Source organism: Zootoca vivipara, chromosome 9, assembly GCF_963506605.1.
Source record: "Zootoca vivipara chromosome 9, rZooViv1.1, whole genome shotgun sequence".
Lineage (NCBI taxonomy): Eukaryota > Metazoa > Chordata > Lepidosauria > Squamata > Lacertidae > Zootoca > Zootoca vivipara.
This window is the reverse complement of record NC_083284.1, coordinates 28,233,225-28,253,148: the sequence shown is the minus strand read 5'-3', so window position 1 is coordinate 28,253,148 and position 19,924 is coordinate 28,233,225. Positions and strand designations below refer to the sequence as shown.

The 19,924-nt window shown below is 40.7% G+C and overlaps 1 protein-coding gene across 1 annotated transcript; it reads right to left on the bottom strand.

Moving 5' to 3' along the window:
• Positions 1-400: 400 nt before the first annotated feature.
• RPL7L1 (ribosomal protein L7 like 1) lies at positions 401-6,368 on the bottom strand. The gene is made up of 7 exons (XM_035113701.2): positions 6,293-6,368; positions 5,848-5,956; positions 4,603-4,766; positions 3,478-3,615; positions 2,425-2,534; positions 2,084-2,298; positions 401-989 (listed from the first exon to the last, which is right to left on the bottom strand). The coding sequence occupies exons 1-6, from the start codon at positions 6,304-6,306 to the stop codon at positions 2,090-2,092; spliced, it is 744 nt and encodes a 247-aa protein (XP_034969592.1). The 5' UTR covers positions 6,307-6,368; the 3' UTR covers positions 401-989; positions 2,084-2,089.
• Positions 6,369-19,924: the final 13,556 nt, after the last annotated feature.

Sequence of the window (19,924 nt, the reverse complement as noted above, 5' to 3'; positions counted from 1 at the left end):
CACTTATGGGTTTGCGGCATTTGGTAGCCAAAACGTTCGCCTCACAAGGCATTCGACAACCAAGGTGCGACTACTGCCATCCTGACAAATTGTCTCTAGCTTAATTTTTCCTTCTGCAGCTCTATTGGCTAATGAATGAATCATATTTTTCCCAAGTTTATGCCAGGAGGGTAGACAAGGGGAGATAGTTGACATGGTGAGAAGTGCATGGCTCACCTTTAGCTGTAACCCTTGATACCCTGAGGAAATGTGCCCATCAATGGGAAGAGGGGGGAACTGACTCAGAAGCAAGCTCCAAATACTTCCAACAGGAACAACTGCTCATCTTTTCAATAAATAGCTTACAAGCGTCAAAAGCCAACAGTTCTTGCATTTGTCTGACATATATGTAAGCCCCAGAAAAAGCAAAAAAGTAATCTTTTTATTTGAGACTTTACATACAAAAGAAGTTTGAGGACTACATTCAAAGTGGCTATTTTAGACATGGGCTGGCCAAAGGGTTTGACAGAATTTAAGGCATCAACTAGTTGCCAGCAAATTCAAGCAATCTGGGAAGAGGATCCTGACATGTTCAGGATTTTCCTGCAGAAGAATTTCACTAGATTTAGGTTTCCAATTCCAAGTGTGTATCTTAAAAAATGCCAAGTGTTCCCACTTATGTATTCAAAATGCATAATGAAACTCCATGCAAAAAGCAGTGCTGGGTTTCAAAACATCCCCGCTGTCTTTGTAAGCAATATATTAATTTCAGAGGGCTGTGCAAGTGGAATTTTAGGAGTTCTTCCGTTTTTCCATTCTGTTCTATGCACAGGGTAACATTTAAATCACATCTTGGATATCTTCCAACTCAACTATGGAAGTGTAGTTTCACCATCACACAGAGAAGACAGAAAGGAACAGAAGTAATGTCATCTTGGAGTCTGACGAGCCAATGTACATCATGGAGTACAAATAAATATATCCAGAACATCCTTAATAGCATTCATAACCTGTTAGAAAGAAAGTAAAAAGAAATCACTATAATTATGTTTGGTGCCTACTGAAGAAAGCTGTTGGAAAAATATTAAGAGCAAATGTTATTTTTATGACTGAGCTGGGGAAAAAGTATACAAGGAAGTTGCTGTTGAGAGTTAAACTCGTTACTGTCTAGCAGACAAACATGCAGTGTAACTGGAGATGGATCCTGAACAGTTAAAAAAAACCCACCTCAAAACACTGAGAACTTAAGATGGTGCTTGGAATTAACTACTCTTTAAATGAATTGGGTTTATGAATTGCCAGTTAGTTATGCTTTCATAGTACAGTGGTGCCTCGCAAGACAAAATTAATTCGTTCCGCGAGTCACTTCATCTAGCAATAATTTCGTCTTGCGAAGTGCGGGTTGCCGCGGCAAAAAGACAACCCACCAAAAAACTTCATCTTGCGAAGCACGGTCATAGAAAACTTTGTCTTGTGAGTCACCAAAAACATCGCAAGATGCTTTCGTCTAGCGAGTTTTTTGTTACGCGAGGCATTCGTCTTGCGAGGTACAACTGTATGCAAGGACCTAAACTAACTCGAATTTTCTCCACCTTTCTCCGAAGCATATGACCTAATATACGCAAACCACATGGATTTTTATAAAGTATGATCCACTGCAGAGTAAACTTTTAGTCCTGCTCTTGTTTTTTTGCATATAACTTACTGGAACCTACCAGAAGCTGCCAAACATGAGGACAACTGAATATGAAGTCACACAAACTTGTTTCATTCTGGCCCCGACCATCAGCTCATCCATCTCTGCACCACCTACTCTACAGGAAGTCCAAGAAAAAGTATTTTCCATCTGTGCTACCCAATCTTGCAAACTTAAGATGCCGAGGAGCCAAACTTCAGATCTATCACTCCCATCTTCTGGTTTTATACCCAGAGATTGAAACTTGATTTTGGCTTCCTTATCTTCCTATAATTTCACAATCCAACAGCAGAATGAATGATGTCCACTTTTCTGAACTACGGCCATTTTCTGAACTCTAAGACCATTTTTAACATATAACTAAGCAGTAATTGAAATCCACAAAAGCTGGTGTTAATGAGTACCCACCTGAGCCTAGTTCAAATGGCGAATGAGTTGGTTGATTCCAGTACCTCGAAATCCAGTATCGCCAATCTCTTTGTGGAACCCTGCTTTATTGCGGGCAGCGTGGCGAGCTACTGACAGGTGGAATGGCCACAAGAACTTGTTGACTTCATGAAAGTGTTTCCCAGCTGAGTAAATTTCGTGAATAAGATCTTCCAAACAAATAATACCACAGTTTCCTAAGAGGGAAAAATGATTTTAGAAACACAGTAGTATCCAATTCTTTGGTCATTTCATTACCCTTTTCCTAGATCACAATAAAGCACATGCTGCCCCAAAGTCCTCTCCCACATTTAATCTCTTACCCAAATGCTCCTCTATTAGAATGTTGTCTGTCAAAGCAAGCTTTTTCTTATTGACCTTTGCATGGCCTCGTTTCAGGATCAACTCTCGAATAGATTTCAGGTTCGGGTAACTGTAAACACAAAATTAGTGGTGATGCTGCTGCTGCTATTTAGCTCCCAGAGAATGGCCACAACACTAGTCATTTCACAGCACACTATGTAACATTTTCCTACTTAACTTGTTTTGTAATACTCAGTCATCCTTAGACCATACCTTTCGTCAATAGGACACAAGGAATAGAACTAGTCAAGAATTGTTGAAGCTACTGCTCCAGGACAGAATGCATTTGATTTTTATAATCAAAGTTTTGTTAATGTATTAACAGCCTGTCTATTTTATAGTTCAGTTACGAAGTGGATTATTGCAGCATTCATGCCTAAATTGTTTTCAGAAGACAAATTCACAAAATCTTTTTTGAAGCAGACTGCAAACACCACCTAATCTGAGCCCATGTCACATGATTAACCCCCTGCACAATGTATATTACAAATGTATATTATGCTGTTAACCCACCTTCATGCAAAACGTCTATGGATGTCAACAGATAAAAAGACCCACACTAAATGTATTAACCTAGTTGGATATATGCAATATCCCAGTAAGTCTCCTTACAATAAAGTTAATGGTAGCAGTCCAGTTAACTTTCTCCTTTAATCTGTAGGTGTTACTACGTATTTTCTTTTAGAAAAAGGGTTGGATATCAGTTTAAGGAGCTTAATCTACAATTGACTGGAAGAAGGGTCAGGGGCTGATTACAAATGGGTCAGGCGGGTTACAATGCAGAAACAGATGAGATGTGATAGAAGAGAGAGATCCCACCCCCCACCCTCAAAAAGGTCCTAGAAAAATAAGTTGAGTTTTGTACTTTAAGCTAGTTCATCTTTCCTGACATGCCAATATTAGCATGCAAAAAAAGAAATCTACTTAACACTTTCAAAGTTATGATGCCTTTCATATTCATTTCACTGCCATTAACCATCCCTCTAACACACAAAAATAAAAGTTGTACTCACCCCCATGCCACATAAGGCTCCACAGTTCGCAGCATTTTTAGAGATGTTGGTGACAACTTAACAAATGTGCCACTGTAAATCTTTCTCAACCGTAGCCTCTGTATGACATGCCGCACACGTAGGCTCACACCTTTAATTCTAAATCAAAGTAGGAGAAATCAGCCAAATTCTCACCTTGGACAGAAAGCTCCAGAGTAAGAGGAAACAAATATAGATATGCATCAACAATCACCTTTTTACATTTTCTTGAAAGTTGTGTCCTAAAGCTACAGCCTGATGTTTCATTTCTCCCTTCAGCAGGAGGCAACAAACTATGAACCCTGGGCTTAGCAAAGGCATAGGGAATCTCCAGCCCACAGGTCAAATTTGGCCCACAAGGCTGTTTTTCTCTAGCCAGAGCCACTCCTTTGACATCAGTTGTGGGGGTGGGTAAAATTATAGCTGTAAAGGGACAATAACGGGCCTGATTCTCTGCAAACCAGATTTGACAGTAAGTGCAAGCCCCAATTGTAGAAGCAGGAAGTGCTTTGTTGCCCAAAGGTCCTTTGAAATCAAGCCATTCTGTAAAGGAAAAAGCTTCACCTGGTGTCATAATGACATCCGATGGTGCCCCTGCCTACATTTTGAAGTGCACTATGAGTGTAGGAGGGGGGACATCAGGAACCCGTCACATCATTGGATCAAATTCCCTACCCTTGGGGTTAGCATAATGTCCAAACCAATGCTCATGGTTTGCTTCACTCAAACAAACCAAAAGCAGGAAGCCAAGGTTCTCTCTTATTGCTTTTATTCAGTGTTCAGTTCAGTGGTGGAGCTTCATACTCCGGCACCGGGGGACCGAGAGCAGGCGGGGGCATGGCGTGGCATGCCGCCTGCAGGGGCGTGGCACCCAGCACAGGCGGGGGGGCGGAGCTGTAATAGCACCCCACCAGGATCACACTACTGTGGGCAATGCGCTCCCCCCGCACTCCTCTTCCTCCGCCAGTGGTCCAGTTCAAGATTTTTTGTTCTGTCATAATTCATCAATACCACCAATTCACTGTTCTGCAAACGTGTCCAAGGATGGTAACTTAAAACCAGCAGATTGCTGGAAAACTAAGTTACAGGAGACAAACAGATGCTTACTCTGCAATCCGTACTGCGAAAGCCAGCTTGTGTCCCTCAGGCATTAGGAGCAGCCGGGGCTTATGTTCCATGCGCCTCAGACGGACATCATCTCTGTGTTTCCGATGAGAATCCCGCAAAAATGTCTCAAGACGTTTGAATCTGATTTGTTTTCCTTTCTGATGCTACAATAAGGAAATTAAACTTTAAAAGACATGCCTTTATTTTAAGTCACTATTTGCATGCTACTCAGTTTAGTACATAACGGTCAACATGCTCAGCATGTTTTTTCAGTACAAAATGTTCAGTACAATGACATGCCAGCTGTGTACAGCACTCAAGAGTATCATAGTTTTGAATCTTTGGGGTTATGCCCTAAAATACAGGGAAACTTATAAATGAAATAAGTGGTAACAGGATATGAACTTCCAATACATCTATTCATAATGTGTTTTATTCAGCCGCAAAACACATAACATATCTAGCTAACATGTGGCCCTACTGTTATAACTGGAAAAAACACTTACTCTCTTCCTGGATGACAGGATAAGAATATGGGAGCAAGCACACCCGAGTGACTGATAATGTAAAGGTCAAATAATTTATTGAAAAACTGAGCATTTTCAATACATATCGATACAATAAGTTGCAGGGCAATGTTCAACCACAAAGTTTGTTGGAAACAGTATAGTAACAATTATCTTAATTTAACCTAACCTTATTTCTGCTCTCTGAACTGAAGTACTTATGTGGTTACTTCTTTTTCCTTTTAGAAAAAGGGTTGGATTTCAGTTTAAGGAGCTTAATCTACAATTGACTGGAAGAAGGGTCTGGGGCTGATTACAAATGGGGCACAATGCAGAAGCAGATGAGATGTGATAGAATTTGGAACTTTATATCAAATATAGCATTCTAGTTTGATTCAGTCACAAAATGGTTCAAGCAAGTCTTGGTTTAAGAGTCATTCAGAGGAACTTCAAGAAAAAAGGTTTGATAAAGGAAGGACAGAAAAAGCTGCGAGGGAGTACTTATTCTTACAATACTGGAGAGGTGAAATGGGTGGTAATACTTCCTAGAAATCCAAGTAAGCAAGACTACATCCTTCTATTCTAAAGCACCTCTCTTTTCCCAAAGACTTTACCTGAAACCTGATTCTACATTCCACGTATCATTTATCTCACATGTAATTGGTCTGATCAAAGGGATTCCTGCCTGAGCTGATCAGGTGAGCGTACAGTGTCCTGACCTATAATATGCCTCACGTACCTTTCTTTTGTCCAGCAACGCCTGCTTTGCTTGAGTAGCTTTGATTGCTTGATATGCTTTTCTTTTTTTCAGTAGATTTTCTGGCACCCGGGGAATCTTCTTTGGTGGTCTAAAACACAAGCGTTTGAACGGGTCAGACAGAACACAAAAACAGAACTAATGGAAAGCGATTTTCATACATTCATATACATAATGCGTTGCACAAATGGGTCCTATTCAATGACTTATTCGTTCTAGTAAACATACACACAGACTCCTAGAAGCGGTCGTTTTCCATATCGTACGATCTCCCTCCACCGATCAAGTACAAAGCACTGTGACCCGTATCTATTGTTCTTACAGGCCTCTGATTATGCCTCTATCCAACAAACAAAGCCCAAGCCCAAGCCCTTCCCGAGGATGGACACGGATTCTCCCCCGATCTACTTCTCCCTCGAAAACTCACTCAGGCTCCGCCATGTTTCCTCGCCACCTGTGTCCCGTTTCGATCCACTACGCATGCGTACCCCTTCCGGAAGGAAGCTTTTCGCATCTCACGCACAGGCGCGTTGAGACCCTGTCCTTAAATTGCATGGTTTAAACCGCTCTAGAATCTCTCTCTATGGTTCTCGTCCCCAAGAGATATACGGTAACCCTAGCGTTATAGAGCTAAAAAAAGCAGTAAACCGTCTCATTGTGCGAACTTCCGGGTTCATTTTTAAACATAGGCTCCATCCTGGGGAGAGCAGTGAGAACTGCCCATAAAAGGGAATACGCGGAGAATTCCAGGATTTTATGTCATAAAGCAGCAGCGCTCAGAAGAAGATAAAAACCAGGGGAAAATACAGTTCCCGCCCCTTCGTGTCTTATTCGTGTTGAAGAAACGATCTTCAGTTTTAAACCCTTTTTTAAATGTTCATGTTGATGCCTTGGTGAGAGTGGGGCGAGGGGTGGTGAATGGAATGACCCATGTTTTAAAACAGCCAGCCTTGTAATGTAGTCTAGTATGGATATGTTCCGTTTATGCATGTTAAAAAAATAACACACACACCCCAAAAAACCCACCACTGCTTACACGAAAGAAGAGCTGAGTTATAAGAATACAGAAAATTCCTGAGTTTTGCTGCTGTCTTTGCGGCAGCGGAGAAGGGGGCTTGTAAAATGAGAGCGTTTCCCATGGATGTGCAAATGAGGCAGGTGGAGCTATGCATCATTCTTACAGGGATACTAATCCAAATATAGTGTACATTTTAAAGATCTAGTATGTGTTTTCTGTAGATCGATGGACTGCTGGCCATGTGGTGAAGGCTAGGAAAACATGCCTACTCCATGCAGTGGACCACATTGGTGCTCTCACATATTCATACTGGATAAAGGTATTTTCACCCTATTATTTAGTTACAGGTAGGTAGCCGTGTTGATCTGCCGTAGTTGAAACAAAATAAAAAAATTCCTTCCAGTAGCACCTTAGAAACCAACCAAATTTGTAATTGGTATGAGCTTTCGTATGCCTGCACACTTCTTCAGATACCATCCTATTATGTTAGCCCACATTATGTAATCTCATAATAACTCTTCTTGCCCAATAAACAAATGTGATAATGATTCATTGCTGATGCAGCTTTACGGACAGAAAAGCTGTGATGCAGTGCAGCATCATTCCAAATAGGAAACTGAACTTTAAAACCACAAGATCCTTGATGCAATGCAACAGCAATCAGAATCCTGTACATGCTGTACATTACAATATTATGGAGAACTTGAACTGTGTCAAACTTTTTTAAAAAAACAAACAAACAAGGAATTATGAACATTAACATATAATTGGGCAAACTTCGTCATAACCAGTGGATTTTCTATCGAAACCATCTGCAAGTCATCCCAGTGAGTTAACAAATGACCAAAGTAAAAAAATAAATATATATCCCCCTCTCATTATGGTAACTGCTGGGATCATTCAGCACTGATAATGGTTAGATCTCTCTTGCTTGTGCTATAAGCTTCTTCCTAGGAATGTATTTTAATCACGGCTGCACCTTTTAAATTAGCTTTAAGAAAGGTTGACTTGTGGGTGTTCCACCTTTATTTTCTTAATACTTAGCAATGTGTTTGCCAAGCATTGTTTCTACCCCAAAATGTTAATGAAGTTCAATATCTCACTTTGCAGGTTCAAATTAAATCCAGTTGCTTCCTGCAATGTCTCCTCTCACAGTATACTAACTAAGGAGAATTTGGATCTCCATAAATGTGACCATAGTAGCCTCATGCGATGAGATTAAATGCTTGTGTTCAAGTACAGTAAGTCCCATAAACTATACTGTAATGAAATGGTAGAATTAAGTATGCTGAAGTCCATTGAAATCAATTGACTTAAATGTACTTAACTCTTGTGTTGGAGTATGGCTTTAGTTATCTCTGCAGTATTCATTTTCAAAACTCCCATCCTAGATAAATCTGAAGCAGGGTGAGCAGTGATAAGAGTTAGCAAACTACTGTGGAGTTTAGTTGGGAGCTGAGAGAATTTCTCTCCTTAACAATTTTGCTTTAAGTAGGATTTGATTTGATTACATATCCCCGATCTCTTTGATTAATTGATGTAAATTTGTATAAACATATCTGGTGTAAGGGCTCTGCCATAAAGTAACTTTATCCTTAGAGACATGTAATCATAATATAAATATTATATTACAAATATTGACATTATAGTCAATGCAGGTATCAGGGTCATTTGCACAGCTGTGTATATATTTCTGCTCCTTCCAACAAATCCGTGATATTCATTGAGCATTTTCCCCCCGGCAACAATACATGTGCTATATTTATGAAAAGTAATACTTTCAGTCTGTAGTGTTTCCTTCATCTTAAGTTATTCTTCCATGCTGTGCAAGTAATCTCATATCCTTTGTTTTGTGGGACAAGAGTTTAGGTATTGATTTTCACAGGAGAGCCAAACAGGCAATAGTATCTGGCTAATGTTTGTGGACATATATAATTTACATTAAAATATGGTTTTGAACATAATATATTAATGCATTGACAAGGCGTAATCACTGTAAAATAATTACAAAATCTCCCATTGGTTTGAAAGCCATCAGGATTTGGTGTAAATGCCAAAAAGATACAGAAATGACAAATACTAAATATTTAAAAATGAAAAACAATAGCATCAGAGAATCTTGAGTCAGGGCATTTTTAAACTCATCCTCAGTAAGCTTGAAGCAATACATTTCTTTTTGCTTTGCATATTTTAAAATCTAGGGCAGCTGATCGAAAACTAATCATGGAAGACCCGCATTAAAGCAAGTACATGGTTGCCTTCTCCATGAGCAGGTAAGGAGTTCTCTGGGGGGGGGGGTGACCAGTCAAATATGTGCACCAACTAGACAGCAAATAGCCAAATATTTGAAGGCAAAGCTGGAACAGACGCGTCACATGTGCAAGTTCTTCTATTCAATCCCTGTTTTTAACTCATTGTAACCCACTCTGGCTGGGACCTGCTGGTGAAAAACAGATAACCGTAATACTCATCACCATCTCCAGTTTAGGAGGTTCTCTGATGGCAGAACCGAGAAAGGTTTCTTCCTAAAACCTTTGATAGCTGATGCCAGAGAACATAAGCAGTACAGTACTTGGCTAGATAGACCCAGGATCTGACCATGTACAGTACATGTGTTACCTGCATCACGTAACTCTGTTGCCTGAGTACATAAGGTATAATAAGTAATTTGTAGAATTGATTGGTGCCTGTTTGTTGCTTACAGTGGGGTTGCTAGTGTGGGGCTTACTGGGCAGGAGTGTGTAGAGTGCATAGGATATATCCATTAGGTGCATAGGATATATCCATTAGGGGGCTCCCTCTACAAACATTAAAGTCCTGTCAAATTTTCGCTTCATAATTTACAATGCATGCACACCATATCATTTTGCCAGCAATTGTTTCCAGAAGCTTTAAGGGGGCAGAAGAACTTTAAGAACTTTTGAGCTGTTGCTCAGAATTTCACCAACCCAGAAAACTTTTCACAGTCTGCCATCTCACCTCCCTACTCATGTTTCTCTCACTTTCTACCCATTTGCTTGAAGACCTGCCAACTGAGGCAGGCTTTTCTTACATCTAATGTAGAGGATGTGAATATGTCCAAGCTGCCTTAACGACACCGCCAGCTGGCTATATCCCAGCTTGTGTCTGCCACCACCTCTCCATTCACCTGACACCCTTACTAAGAGCTCCCCAGCCACCACTAAGGATGGAAGGCAACGTTCATTTCAGTTCTGTTTTTCATTTTACCAGCCTCAAATTCAGTTCTCCAACTTTCTGCAGCAACTCGTGAATTGTTTTTATTAATCCGCATAAAATTATTCAGCATTTTAGTGTGAATTTCTCTTAATAATCACATTTTTGTCTGCTGTTTTGACTAATATACACATTGTTGCTAGCAATTTATCCTAGCATACAAATGCACTTTGCTGTATGATAATTTCACTAATACGTTCATTACTGCAATGCAAAATTTGGATTTATTTGGTTCTCATCTTGCTTCACTGGCCCGGTTCTAGGTGCAGTCCCGGTGGCGCGGGGCGCCGGGGGGGCGCTGCACGGCAAAGCCGCGCTGAAGCCGTGCTGCGCGGATGGGGGCGCCGGAGCGATCTCTGCGCCTCAGCACCAGGGCGTCCGACCTGCTCGAGACGGCCCTGTTGCTTCAGAATGTATGAATTTGATAGATTCAGCTTAAATGTGAACTGAATCCACCCCCACCCCCAAAAGTATCTCTAAGTAGTGTCAAGGGAAGTAATAGCACCATTTTATTCTGCCTTGGCCAGACTCTGCATGAAGCAGTGTGTCCGGTTCTGGGCATCACAGTTTGATGATGATGATGATGATAATGATAGTAGTAGTAGTAGTAGTAGTAGTAGTAGTAGTATTGTTTATACCCCATCCATCTGACTGGGTTTCCCCAGCCACTCTGGCGGCTTCCAGCAAAAAATAATAAAATGTCAGGGATTAGAAACTTTCCTGAACTGGGCTGCCTTCAGATGTTTTCTAATAGTTGTGTAATTCTTTATCTCCCTGACATCCGATTGTAGGGCATTCTACAGGGAGGGTGCCACTGCAGAGAAGTTACAGGTAGGTAGCCTTGTTGGTCTGCTGTCGAAACAAAACAAAAATAAAATAGAAAAATTCCTTCCTGCCAACAGTGCCTTTCAGCTCTCTATATTGGACAAACCCCAAGCCAAAGGATAAATGGACATAAATCTGACATCAGGAATCACAAGACAGAGAAACCAGTAGGAAATCTCCCAGGACATTCTATACAAGTTCTCAAAGTAGCTGTCTTATTACAAAAGAATATCAGAAATAGACTGGAAAGAGAAGTTGCTGAATTACCAAACTTAAAACCATGGTCTCAATAGAAACATTGGATTCTTATCTCATTATACATGATAAAGCTATTTTTAGCCATCTCACCCCTTGCTTTTTCCTGTAAGACAAATTGCAGTCACTAACAGTTATCAAGAGGTTTACCACACCTAACAGCCAATCACCCATTCCCACCACCCTTCTGAGGAATACCCCTCCCCACCCTCTCACTATATATAAGTGTCTGGTGACTTCTGTTTCAGTGTATCTGAAGAAGTGTGCATGCACCCAAAAGCTCATACCGATGACAAACTTAGTTGGTCTCTAAGGTGCTACTGGAAGGAATTATCCTATTTTATTTTTATTTTGTTTTGACTGCAGAGACGGATATTGAGAAGTTGGGATGTGTGCAGAGGGTGACCAAGATGATAAATGGGGTGGAAACCAAGCCTTATGATAAATGATTGAGGGAGCTGGGTATGTTTATTCTGGAGAAGAGAATAATAATAGCCATCTTCAAATGGACGATGGGGTGAGCTTGTTTTCTGCTGCCCCAGAGGGTAGGACCCAAGCCAATTGATTCAAATTGCAAGAAAACAGATTCCGACTAAATACTAGGAAGAACTTTCTGATGGTAAGAGCTTTTCAACAGTGGAACAGACTACCTACCTACGTAGGAAGGTGGCAGGCTCTACTTCATTGTAGGTTTTAAAGCAGTGGTTGGATGACCATCTGTCAGGAAGTCATTAGCTGTGATTCCTGCATTTGGTGTTTAGGATAATAATGTATACAGTTTTGGTTACCCCATCTCAAAGAATATATTTTTGATGGACAAAATACAGAACAGAGTGACTAGCAAATCAGATACGCTTCCTCCTAAGTAAGTCCCACTGAGTCAAATCGACTGCAGGCTGAAATTTATAATTGGGGTGGAGCTTTGTTCATATTTACACAGAAGTATGTTGTACTGTGAGTCTCCTCCCAGATCAGTACACATAGGATTGTAGACTTGGGTTCTTATCCATACCTTTCCTTCTCTTTCTCCAAAAATGGTCATACTTTCTAGTTTCTTTTGATTAATATACAGAACAATTCTTTGGATACCTTCGAGGTTCGCCCGCTCTCTTGCCAGAAACTACTCCGAAGCTACAGACGGCTGAAGTGATTACCCTGCAGCTGCAGAGTTATATAAGCTCAACCCCATAAATTCGATGCTGCTTTAATAAGCAAGGATTTGGACCTGTCATTCAGCAGAGAATATCAAGGGTGGCTGCATTTCTTTTGGGGAGAGAAGGGAAGTTTGCTCTTTGCATGCGGTACATTAATCAGGAATTCTACTCTTTATATTAGATCTGTTCAAATCATGTAAAGCCAAATTAGTAAATCTGTTAAAACAAACCGGTGAACAGATCAGGTTTCGCTTGGCGCCCAAAATGACAGCACCAAGCAAATTTGCCATGGGAAGGAAGTTCACAAATGGGTGCCCCCACATAAAAAAAAACCTCTCTTAGGTAGCCTGCCATCTGAAGGCGGTAGGATCTCTTTTAAGGACTTATTGGAGGAGATTTTTAGAATAGCATTGCTACTATTCATTACCACCATTGGTAGTACTTTGTCCTCTATTTAAGGCCTAAGATAACAAGAATGGTGAGTTTATGCTTTCTGGAGCAATATTTTTGTCTGCCTGTCTATATTTTATTCTATTTTAGCCATCATTAAACCATTTTACCAATTACCAATTTCAATGTGAGTTGGACTTGCATTCTGCTTTGATGACAGCTATTGCACTAATGTGCTACTCACAAGATTTTCTGAATCAGTAAACAAGTGCTTAGGATGAGATGCATTGAATTCCTTCTAAAGCTGAGCAAGTAGAAAGGAAATCCATGGTGTTCGTTTTTATTATTCCGAAATAAAAGGTTAAGGAAATACAATGTGCTCTTCAAAAGTGTGACTTTTGTACTGTGTGAAATAAATCATCATTAGCAGTTTGGTGCCAATTAACAAAGGAAATGAGTTGTGAGGACATGCTGGTACTTGGCACTTTAGGACAGAATTAATTGCAAGTGCTTAGAACACCTCTGACCTATACGAGCAAAAAGTTTTAAACTATGGTTAATATCTGCAGAGGTGGACAATTCTTTGTTGTTGTTGTTGTTGTTGTTGTTGAGGAACACTACCCCTCAGGAGTAATTTGACAGGGGCAAGTTAGCTATAGTGAGCAGGGCTGGTGTCAAAATGAGCAGGGCTGGCAACAAAATTTGGGAGGGAGTTAAGAGCAATGGACCCTTTTCTATCTTTCTATACCTCTCCTCCCTCCCTTTCTGCCATCTCCTTTTCCTCCTCTTCACCTTGAAATTGTGTCAAGAGGATTTCATGGAATTAGGCTGAGACCACAGGTTGGCTGCCTCAGCTTTCCAAGAACTTGATGAAATGTTAAAATGTTGTCTTTTACTCCAACATATGCAAATGATGTCCTTCAAAGTTATTTTCCCATTACTGGGCTGCTACCTGACCTAAGATAGGTTGCAGTAGCACTACAACCATCAAAGCATAGTAAAGTCCCCCAATAGCCTAGGTTGAAGACCACCAAAACTGAATTAGTCCCAATTCTAGGACAATGACGACTGTTGTTATGGGTTCCTTTGCTTTAAGCTTTCTTCTACATATTGTTAGCAGCCTCGGGCCAGGAAAAAATAATTGTACCCTAGAGATGCTGCCACGTTATGCTAGGTGTGCTGCTTGCCCCTTGTGAGTTATTTCTAACGTCCTTTCCAATTTAACAACTCAGCTGCTATGAGTGGAATTACGCATTATGAGGCAAAGCGCTTTATATCATCTAATATAAAGCGGATTGTGGTAGGGCTGCTAGGAAATTTAATATAGGGTTTGGGGCTGTAGCCTAGGCCACAGGTCATGCTGAGTAATGGGGGTGTGGTCATGCAAATCTCGGTTCCAGGATTGGTGGAGGGATCTCCCTTTTAAGCTTATGCCCTCCATTTTAATTTCACTTTTGCCTTGGCGTTTGAATCCCCTCCCACCCGCCGCTTTCTTTTGCAGGTTAGCATGACATTGCTATGCCTTCGGGGCCGCCTGTATTCAGGGGCCGGTAGGAATTTTTCCAATTGGCTGATTGGCTTTGCCTCTTGGTTTTCTCCTACTGCTTAGCAAATTGTCACAACTTGTTAGGTTGGCGATTAGGCTTTTGGTTGGTTAACGGTTGGAAGAGGAGTGTGGCATCCAGATGTCTACCCCCACCTCCGTTTGCTCCATATAGAAGTATTCCGTTAAAGGAATCTCGGGGCTTACACTCTTGTCCTTACCATCCCGCCATTGGCGGGGATGGTGGGCCCAATTATATAAGAGTAAGAGCCTTGGGGAACATTCTTGGGAAAAGAGAGGAGGGAATGACTGGGCTCAGCCACCTCCTCTCCCAGGTATGTTTACTTGACTTCCTTTCAGGAAGTCGGAGCAGGTACTGTCCAAGTGGACAGTGGTGAGTCCTGTCCCATGGTGACAGCTGAAGTGAGTCCTGCCCCAACTGGGCAGATGAGGTGAGTCCTGTCCGAAGGGGACAGCTGATTGAGTCCTGTCCTAAGTGGACAGATGGGGATAGTCCTTCTTAAGGAAGGATGAGTGGATAACCAAAAGCCTAAGCCAACACTCGGATTAAAATTGGTGTAATTAACTAAATTAATTGCCAAAAACCAAACCATAATTCTTGTGTCAGTTGTGAGTTATTTTAAGGTAATTTCTGATAAGCCTCGACACACAAACATAAGTGCTTTGTAAAGTTAATGCAAAGCATTCAACAATATGCATTTCCTGCCATAATGGAGTGAATTCAGGAACACCAAGCCTTCCATGTCACGTGTGAAACTCATGATGCACAAGGCTAGGGAAATTGTTGAAATCTGGATTATATGGATTTCTTCTGGCTTGATGGCAATTTGGTTGTGAAAGAGCATATTTGTAAAATTCAGAGGCTGGGGATTCAGATTGTTTAGGCTTTTCATTTTGTTTGTTTTCTTCCACGTCTAAGGACTGCCTTCCTTTATTTGTTGAGGACTTATGGAGATTACTGGGGAAAGCAAGCCTGTATTCAATTCTAACAATTTTGCAGGATAAAAGAAAGGGAAAATGCATGGATCCGTGGCATTTTGCAGGAAGGTTTATATTAGAAGATACTTCATCTCCTGATTATTGTTTTCTTCTTGTAAACAGAGACATGGACCACCCAGTCTATCTCTCAATTAATCCACTGGCATGTTTTTGTGTATATAGCTGTCGGTAGTTCTCCTTACAAATTATATAAACTCACCTCTCATAAATGACCAAAAGTGGTTATAATTTTAGTTCACAAGGTGTTTTTCTTCATAGAGTATTCCACATCAGAACATAGCAAAATAAATCAAGTTTAGTTCTTTGGGTGTCTGAATACAGAAAATTAACTACAAAATGGTTTCACTTGATGTTACGGGAACATCGGTCGAAAGGTGATATACCCTTATGTTAACACTTGTGGTTATATTACAACACTAAAGAAACTGCATGGTTTTACATAGAACCTGAAGCTGTTTAAAAGAAGTGCAGACCTTATGGCATACGTATTTATGCAGTTACAAATCCTTAAAAAATGCATTCAGATACATAGATACATATTTACATATATGCACACGTATTGTTGACATGGGGGTGGCTATTTTTTATTCCCCTCCTTTTACTGATGCCAATGAAAGTCCTGGACAATGTAGAATTAAAAGAAGAAAAGGAAGATGAAGGGGACATTGTTCCACCAGTGAGAGGGGGGGGGGCAAGATTCATGTTTGATTCCAAGAGCTTTTAAAGAAGAACCAGTATGGAATAATGCCCTCCCAGTGAGCGAGGGAGGGCGGAATCCATACTGAGGCCAGAGTTTAAGGGAAAGGAAAATTGTGAAAGGGCTAAAAAGTGGGAAAGCAGTTGGATGGTGCCTTGTAACATTTAAAGAATTGGGGAGGCAGCAGGGGATGACCAAGGAAGAAGGGTGGATAGGAAGGGACAGGGTGCGAGTGGGGTGAGGAGCAATAATGGATGTTACTTTTTGATTGCTTTAGATAAGCCGAAACTGGAATGACCTATGGAACTCGCTGAATCATCTGGGAGACCCTGAATCTGGGGGAAGGGGGGCTGATTTAGTTTTAAGTGATTAAATGTTATTATGTTAGAAAAATTAATATTTGAATTCATGGAAAGTTTTTGGTAATAAATTTTAGGCTAAGGGGAGAAATAAAAGATAGAGGATGGGGAAATTATTTTTGATTTGGATTAATTGATTAATTATTGGTGGAGGATAGCGGATGTACTTAGAATAGAATAGTTGAGAGATAATGATAAAATGTGTTAGAATGATTTAAGATATAAAATGAAAATTGCTTAATTGAGATTTTAAAATGGACCCAGTGTGGGGGGAATTGAGAAAGTCAACAATGTTAAGTAAAAAATGTAAGAACTGTTATGTTGTTCTTTTTCATGTTTTATTTTTGTTTTATGTTTTTTATTTTATTTTATTTTTGTGAATATTGGAAAAGGAATAAAAAGTACAGTACAGTATTTGAAAAAATATATGAAATAACAGCACAGCCTTTTTACGAAACCAAATTCTTATATGTTGGAGGCTCCAATGTTTGCCTCAAGCTTAAAAGACTGCTCCTAGCTAATCTAGTTAAAAGGGAAACCATTCCTGCCCCTGTAATTGACAAAGTTAGAAGTCTATCCCTGCCTAACATAATTAGAAAGGGAAATGGCTTTATTTATAATTGACGAAGGCTGCGATTCATTACATAGTTATATGAGCATGAGGTTTAAGCATGCATAATCGTGCTCTGGCCTGCAGCCAAGCATATTATATTTCTGTTCCAGGCATATTCAAGTGTCTGTGGAAGTGCTTTTTTAAAGAGACTAGGATTAATTTTCAGTTAATTTCTTACAGGGATATTAGTACAGTATTAGAAACATTCCCGTAGAATCAGATTTGTTTAAATTGGAAATAAGAGTAGTGTTAAACGGTTGTCGCTGAAGTCCATAATTAACATACATATTCATATTAAATGTATGGGTTCTCTATTACGAGCTGTAACAATCAATGGTCTGGTTCACATGTAGTGCTAAGCCAAACCTTGGTTTATCATGAACAAGCAAACAAGTGGGCTCCCAGAGAGGAGACTGCTGCTGTGCTATGTGGCTGTCCAAATCTGGCCTCATGGTTTAACTCAGGCATAGGCAAACTCGGCCCTCCAGATGTTCTGGGACTACAACTCCCATCATCCCTAGCTAACAGGACAGTGGTCAGGGATTATGGGAGTTGTAGTCCCAAAACATCTGGAGGGCCGAGTTTGCCTATGCCTGGTTTAACTCTCTCAGATGAAACAAAGCTGTAAACCTTGGTTAGCTCATGGTTTGTCTGGAGATTGCTACACCACGGCTTAGCAAAGCACAGCAGCCACAGAGGAGCAGAATATGTTAAAAAATGTGTAAGTATGTAACTAACTGCATTATAATGATGATTGAGCAAGTGATAGAGAAGAAAAGGTGGTTTCTAGCTTACCTTCTAAAATCAAACACATCCATAAGGAATTACGATTAAAGTTAGCTGTTCTTCTTAATGCTATACATTACAAACCATATGCCCTTTTCTGTATTACTGTATTTGGACAATTGCTTAAAATGGTGGTGTTTTGTACAAATTGCTGTGCAATAGGGTCAAATAAAATGTATTAACAGCTCTTTACCAAATACACATAATCGTGAAGCCATATCAGTATATTGTCCTGTCCCAGAATAAACATCTGTTGGTGTGAATATTTGCAGTAGCTTTGGTAGTTGGAAATATCATCAAAGCATCTGTGTGCTTTTTTATCTGAACAAACGTTTGAGAATCTTCTCCATGGCCTTCTTCCAGCTCTAATTAAAATTAATATGAATATGGCTGAAACATACCAAAGTAAAATTGTGGGGAACTCAACAGTTAGAATCCTCCTGCTGTGTTGCTGCGATACTGTGCTACACATTGTGTGTACAGTCCCTTGATGTTCCTGATAAAGGACCATATGGATTATAGCAGTAGGAAGCCCAGTTGTGTAGTGTTGATTCTCAGTTTCTTTTTCTAATCACACGGCATTCCAGTCTGAACATGGTTTTAGCTTGTTTATATTTTAATTAATGCTCTTTTTTTCAGAATTAATGTGCCACCCCTACAATGACGGTTGTTGCAATCCTCTGCTTTAATGCTGGTACAATTTTCTTTAAACAGGAGGCAATAGTTTGCCATGTAAGATTCTTACTAGGGAAATGGCCATTTATAAATACCTTCAAAGGAAGATAGCTAGATAGACAGATTTGCATTCCATGTCTACAGCTCTCCTTCCACTCAAGGAGCAACAACGCTGGATGCCTCCCCATATCTGGCTTGCCATATGGTAATGAGGCCCATCTAGTCCAGTAGTGCAGCATCTTGTTCTTTTTTTTGGGTGGCATCCATCTGTCTTGAGAAACATTGGAGTGTGCCTCCGGGGGTGAAGTCAAACCACTGCATTGGCTGCTCTTAGCCCTAGCAGTATGTATAGGGGTCTTGGGCTGCCCAGACGACAAGACTCTCAGCCTCGCTGATGTGCTCCAAAGGAAAGCAGTGCAATGCATTTGGCACCAGCTTGGCTGTAGGAGATCCATCGGCTACCCTCATCTGGTTTAGCCAGTCAGTCAAGGCCATTTCCTGGGGTATGGCTGCTGTCACATGCTGACAGTGTAAGGTGGACGACTGGCTTCCCAAATTGACCAGACGAAATCTCAGGCAGTTGAACAAATTTATTATTGGTTTGTCGGCAAAACAATATGGAGCAATAGGGAAAAAACCATTCCTCATTCTGCCCGACCCTTGTCCATGTACAGAGAGCTTTTATACCTTTTTGACAGAGTGAAGATCAGCCTTTCTGCAGTACTTCATCCACCAATCAAGAGAGAGCACCCCAAGATGCAACGTCATTTACCTAACTCCACTAAGTGGCGTTATCTACCTGGTACCTTCATACACGTGTCTATCTGGAATTTTACAGGCACAATTGTGGTTGTGCCCTACTTAGAACTGCGGTTTTGTGGCAGGGCTACATCCTCTGACAGTGGGTTGAAACAGGCCCTGTCTAGTTTGCTAGAGTTTCTCAGAAGTGCTGTGTGTGGTTAGATCTTTGCATTAGATGTGCAAACATGCTGTGCCTGTGTGCAAAGTGCTGTCTGGTTTACTTTCTATCAGAGACTACCCTCATCTGGTTTAGCCAGCCAGTCAAGGCCGTTTCCTGGGGTATGGCTGATGTCACATGCTGACAGCTTCTAGGAGCCACAGATGAGCTGAATGCAGGGTGGCGACTAAAGGTGGACAAACTACCCCAGAAGGAGCATGACATGTCTCCCACCAGAGGTATTGCCCCTCCCCTAACACCCCCCACACCCCAGCATAGTGGCAAAGTAGAAGCCTATGGGAAGTCTACAAGCAGGACTTTGGTGCAAAAGCATTCTTTCCACTTGTGATACCCAGCAGCAAGTATTCAGAGAGGCATACTGCCAGACCTTATCAAAATCAGCTGGAAATTATTATTAAATTCTTTTATCCAGGAAGAGCCAAACACTAATGGTTTTCAAAGTTGGAGAATTCTCTAGCAAACTGTTAGACACCATCTGGCTTCTATTCTGGATTTTAAATTGTTTTCATAT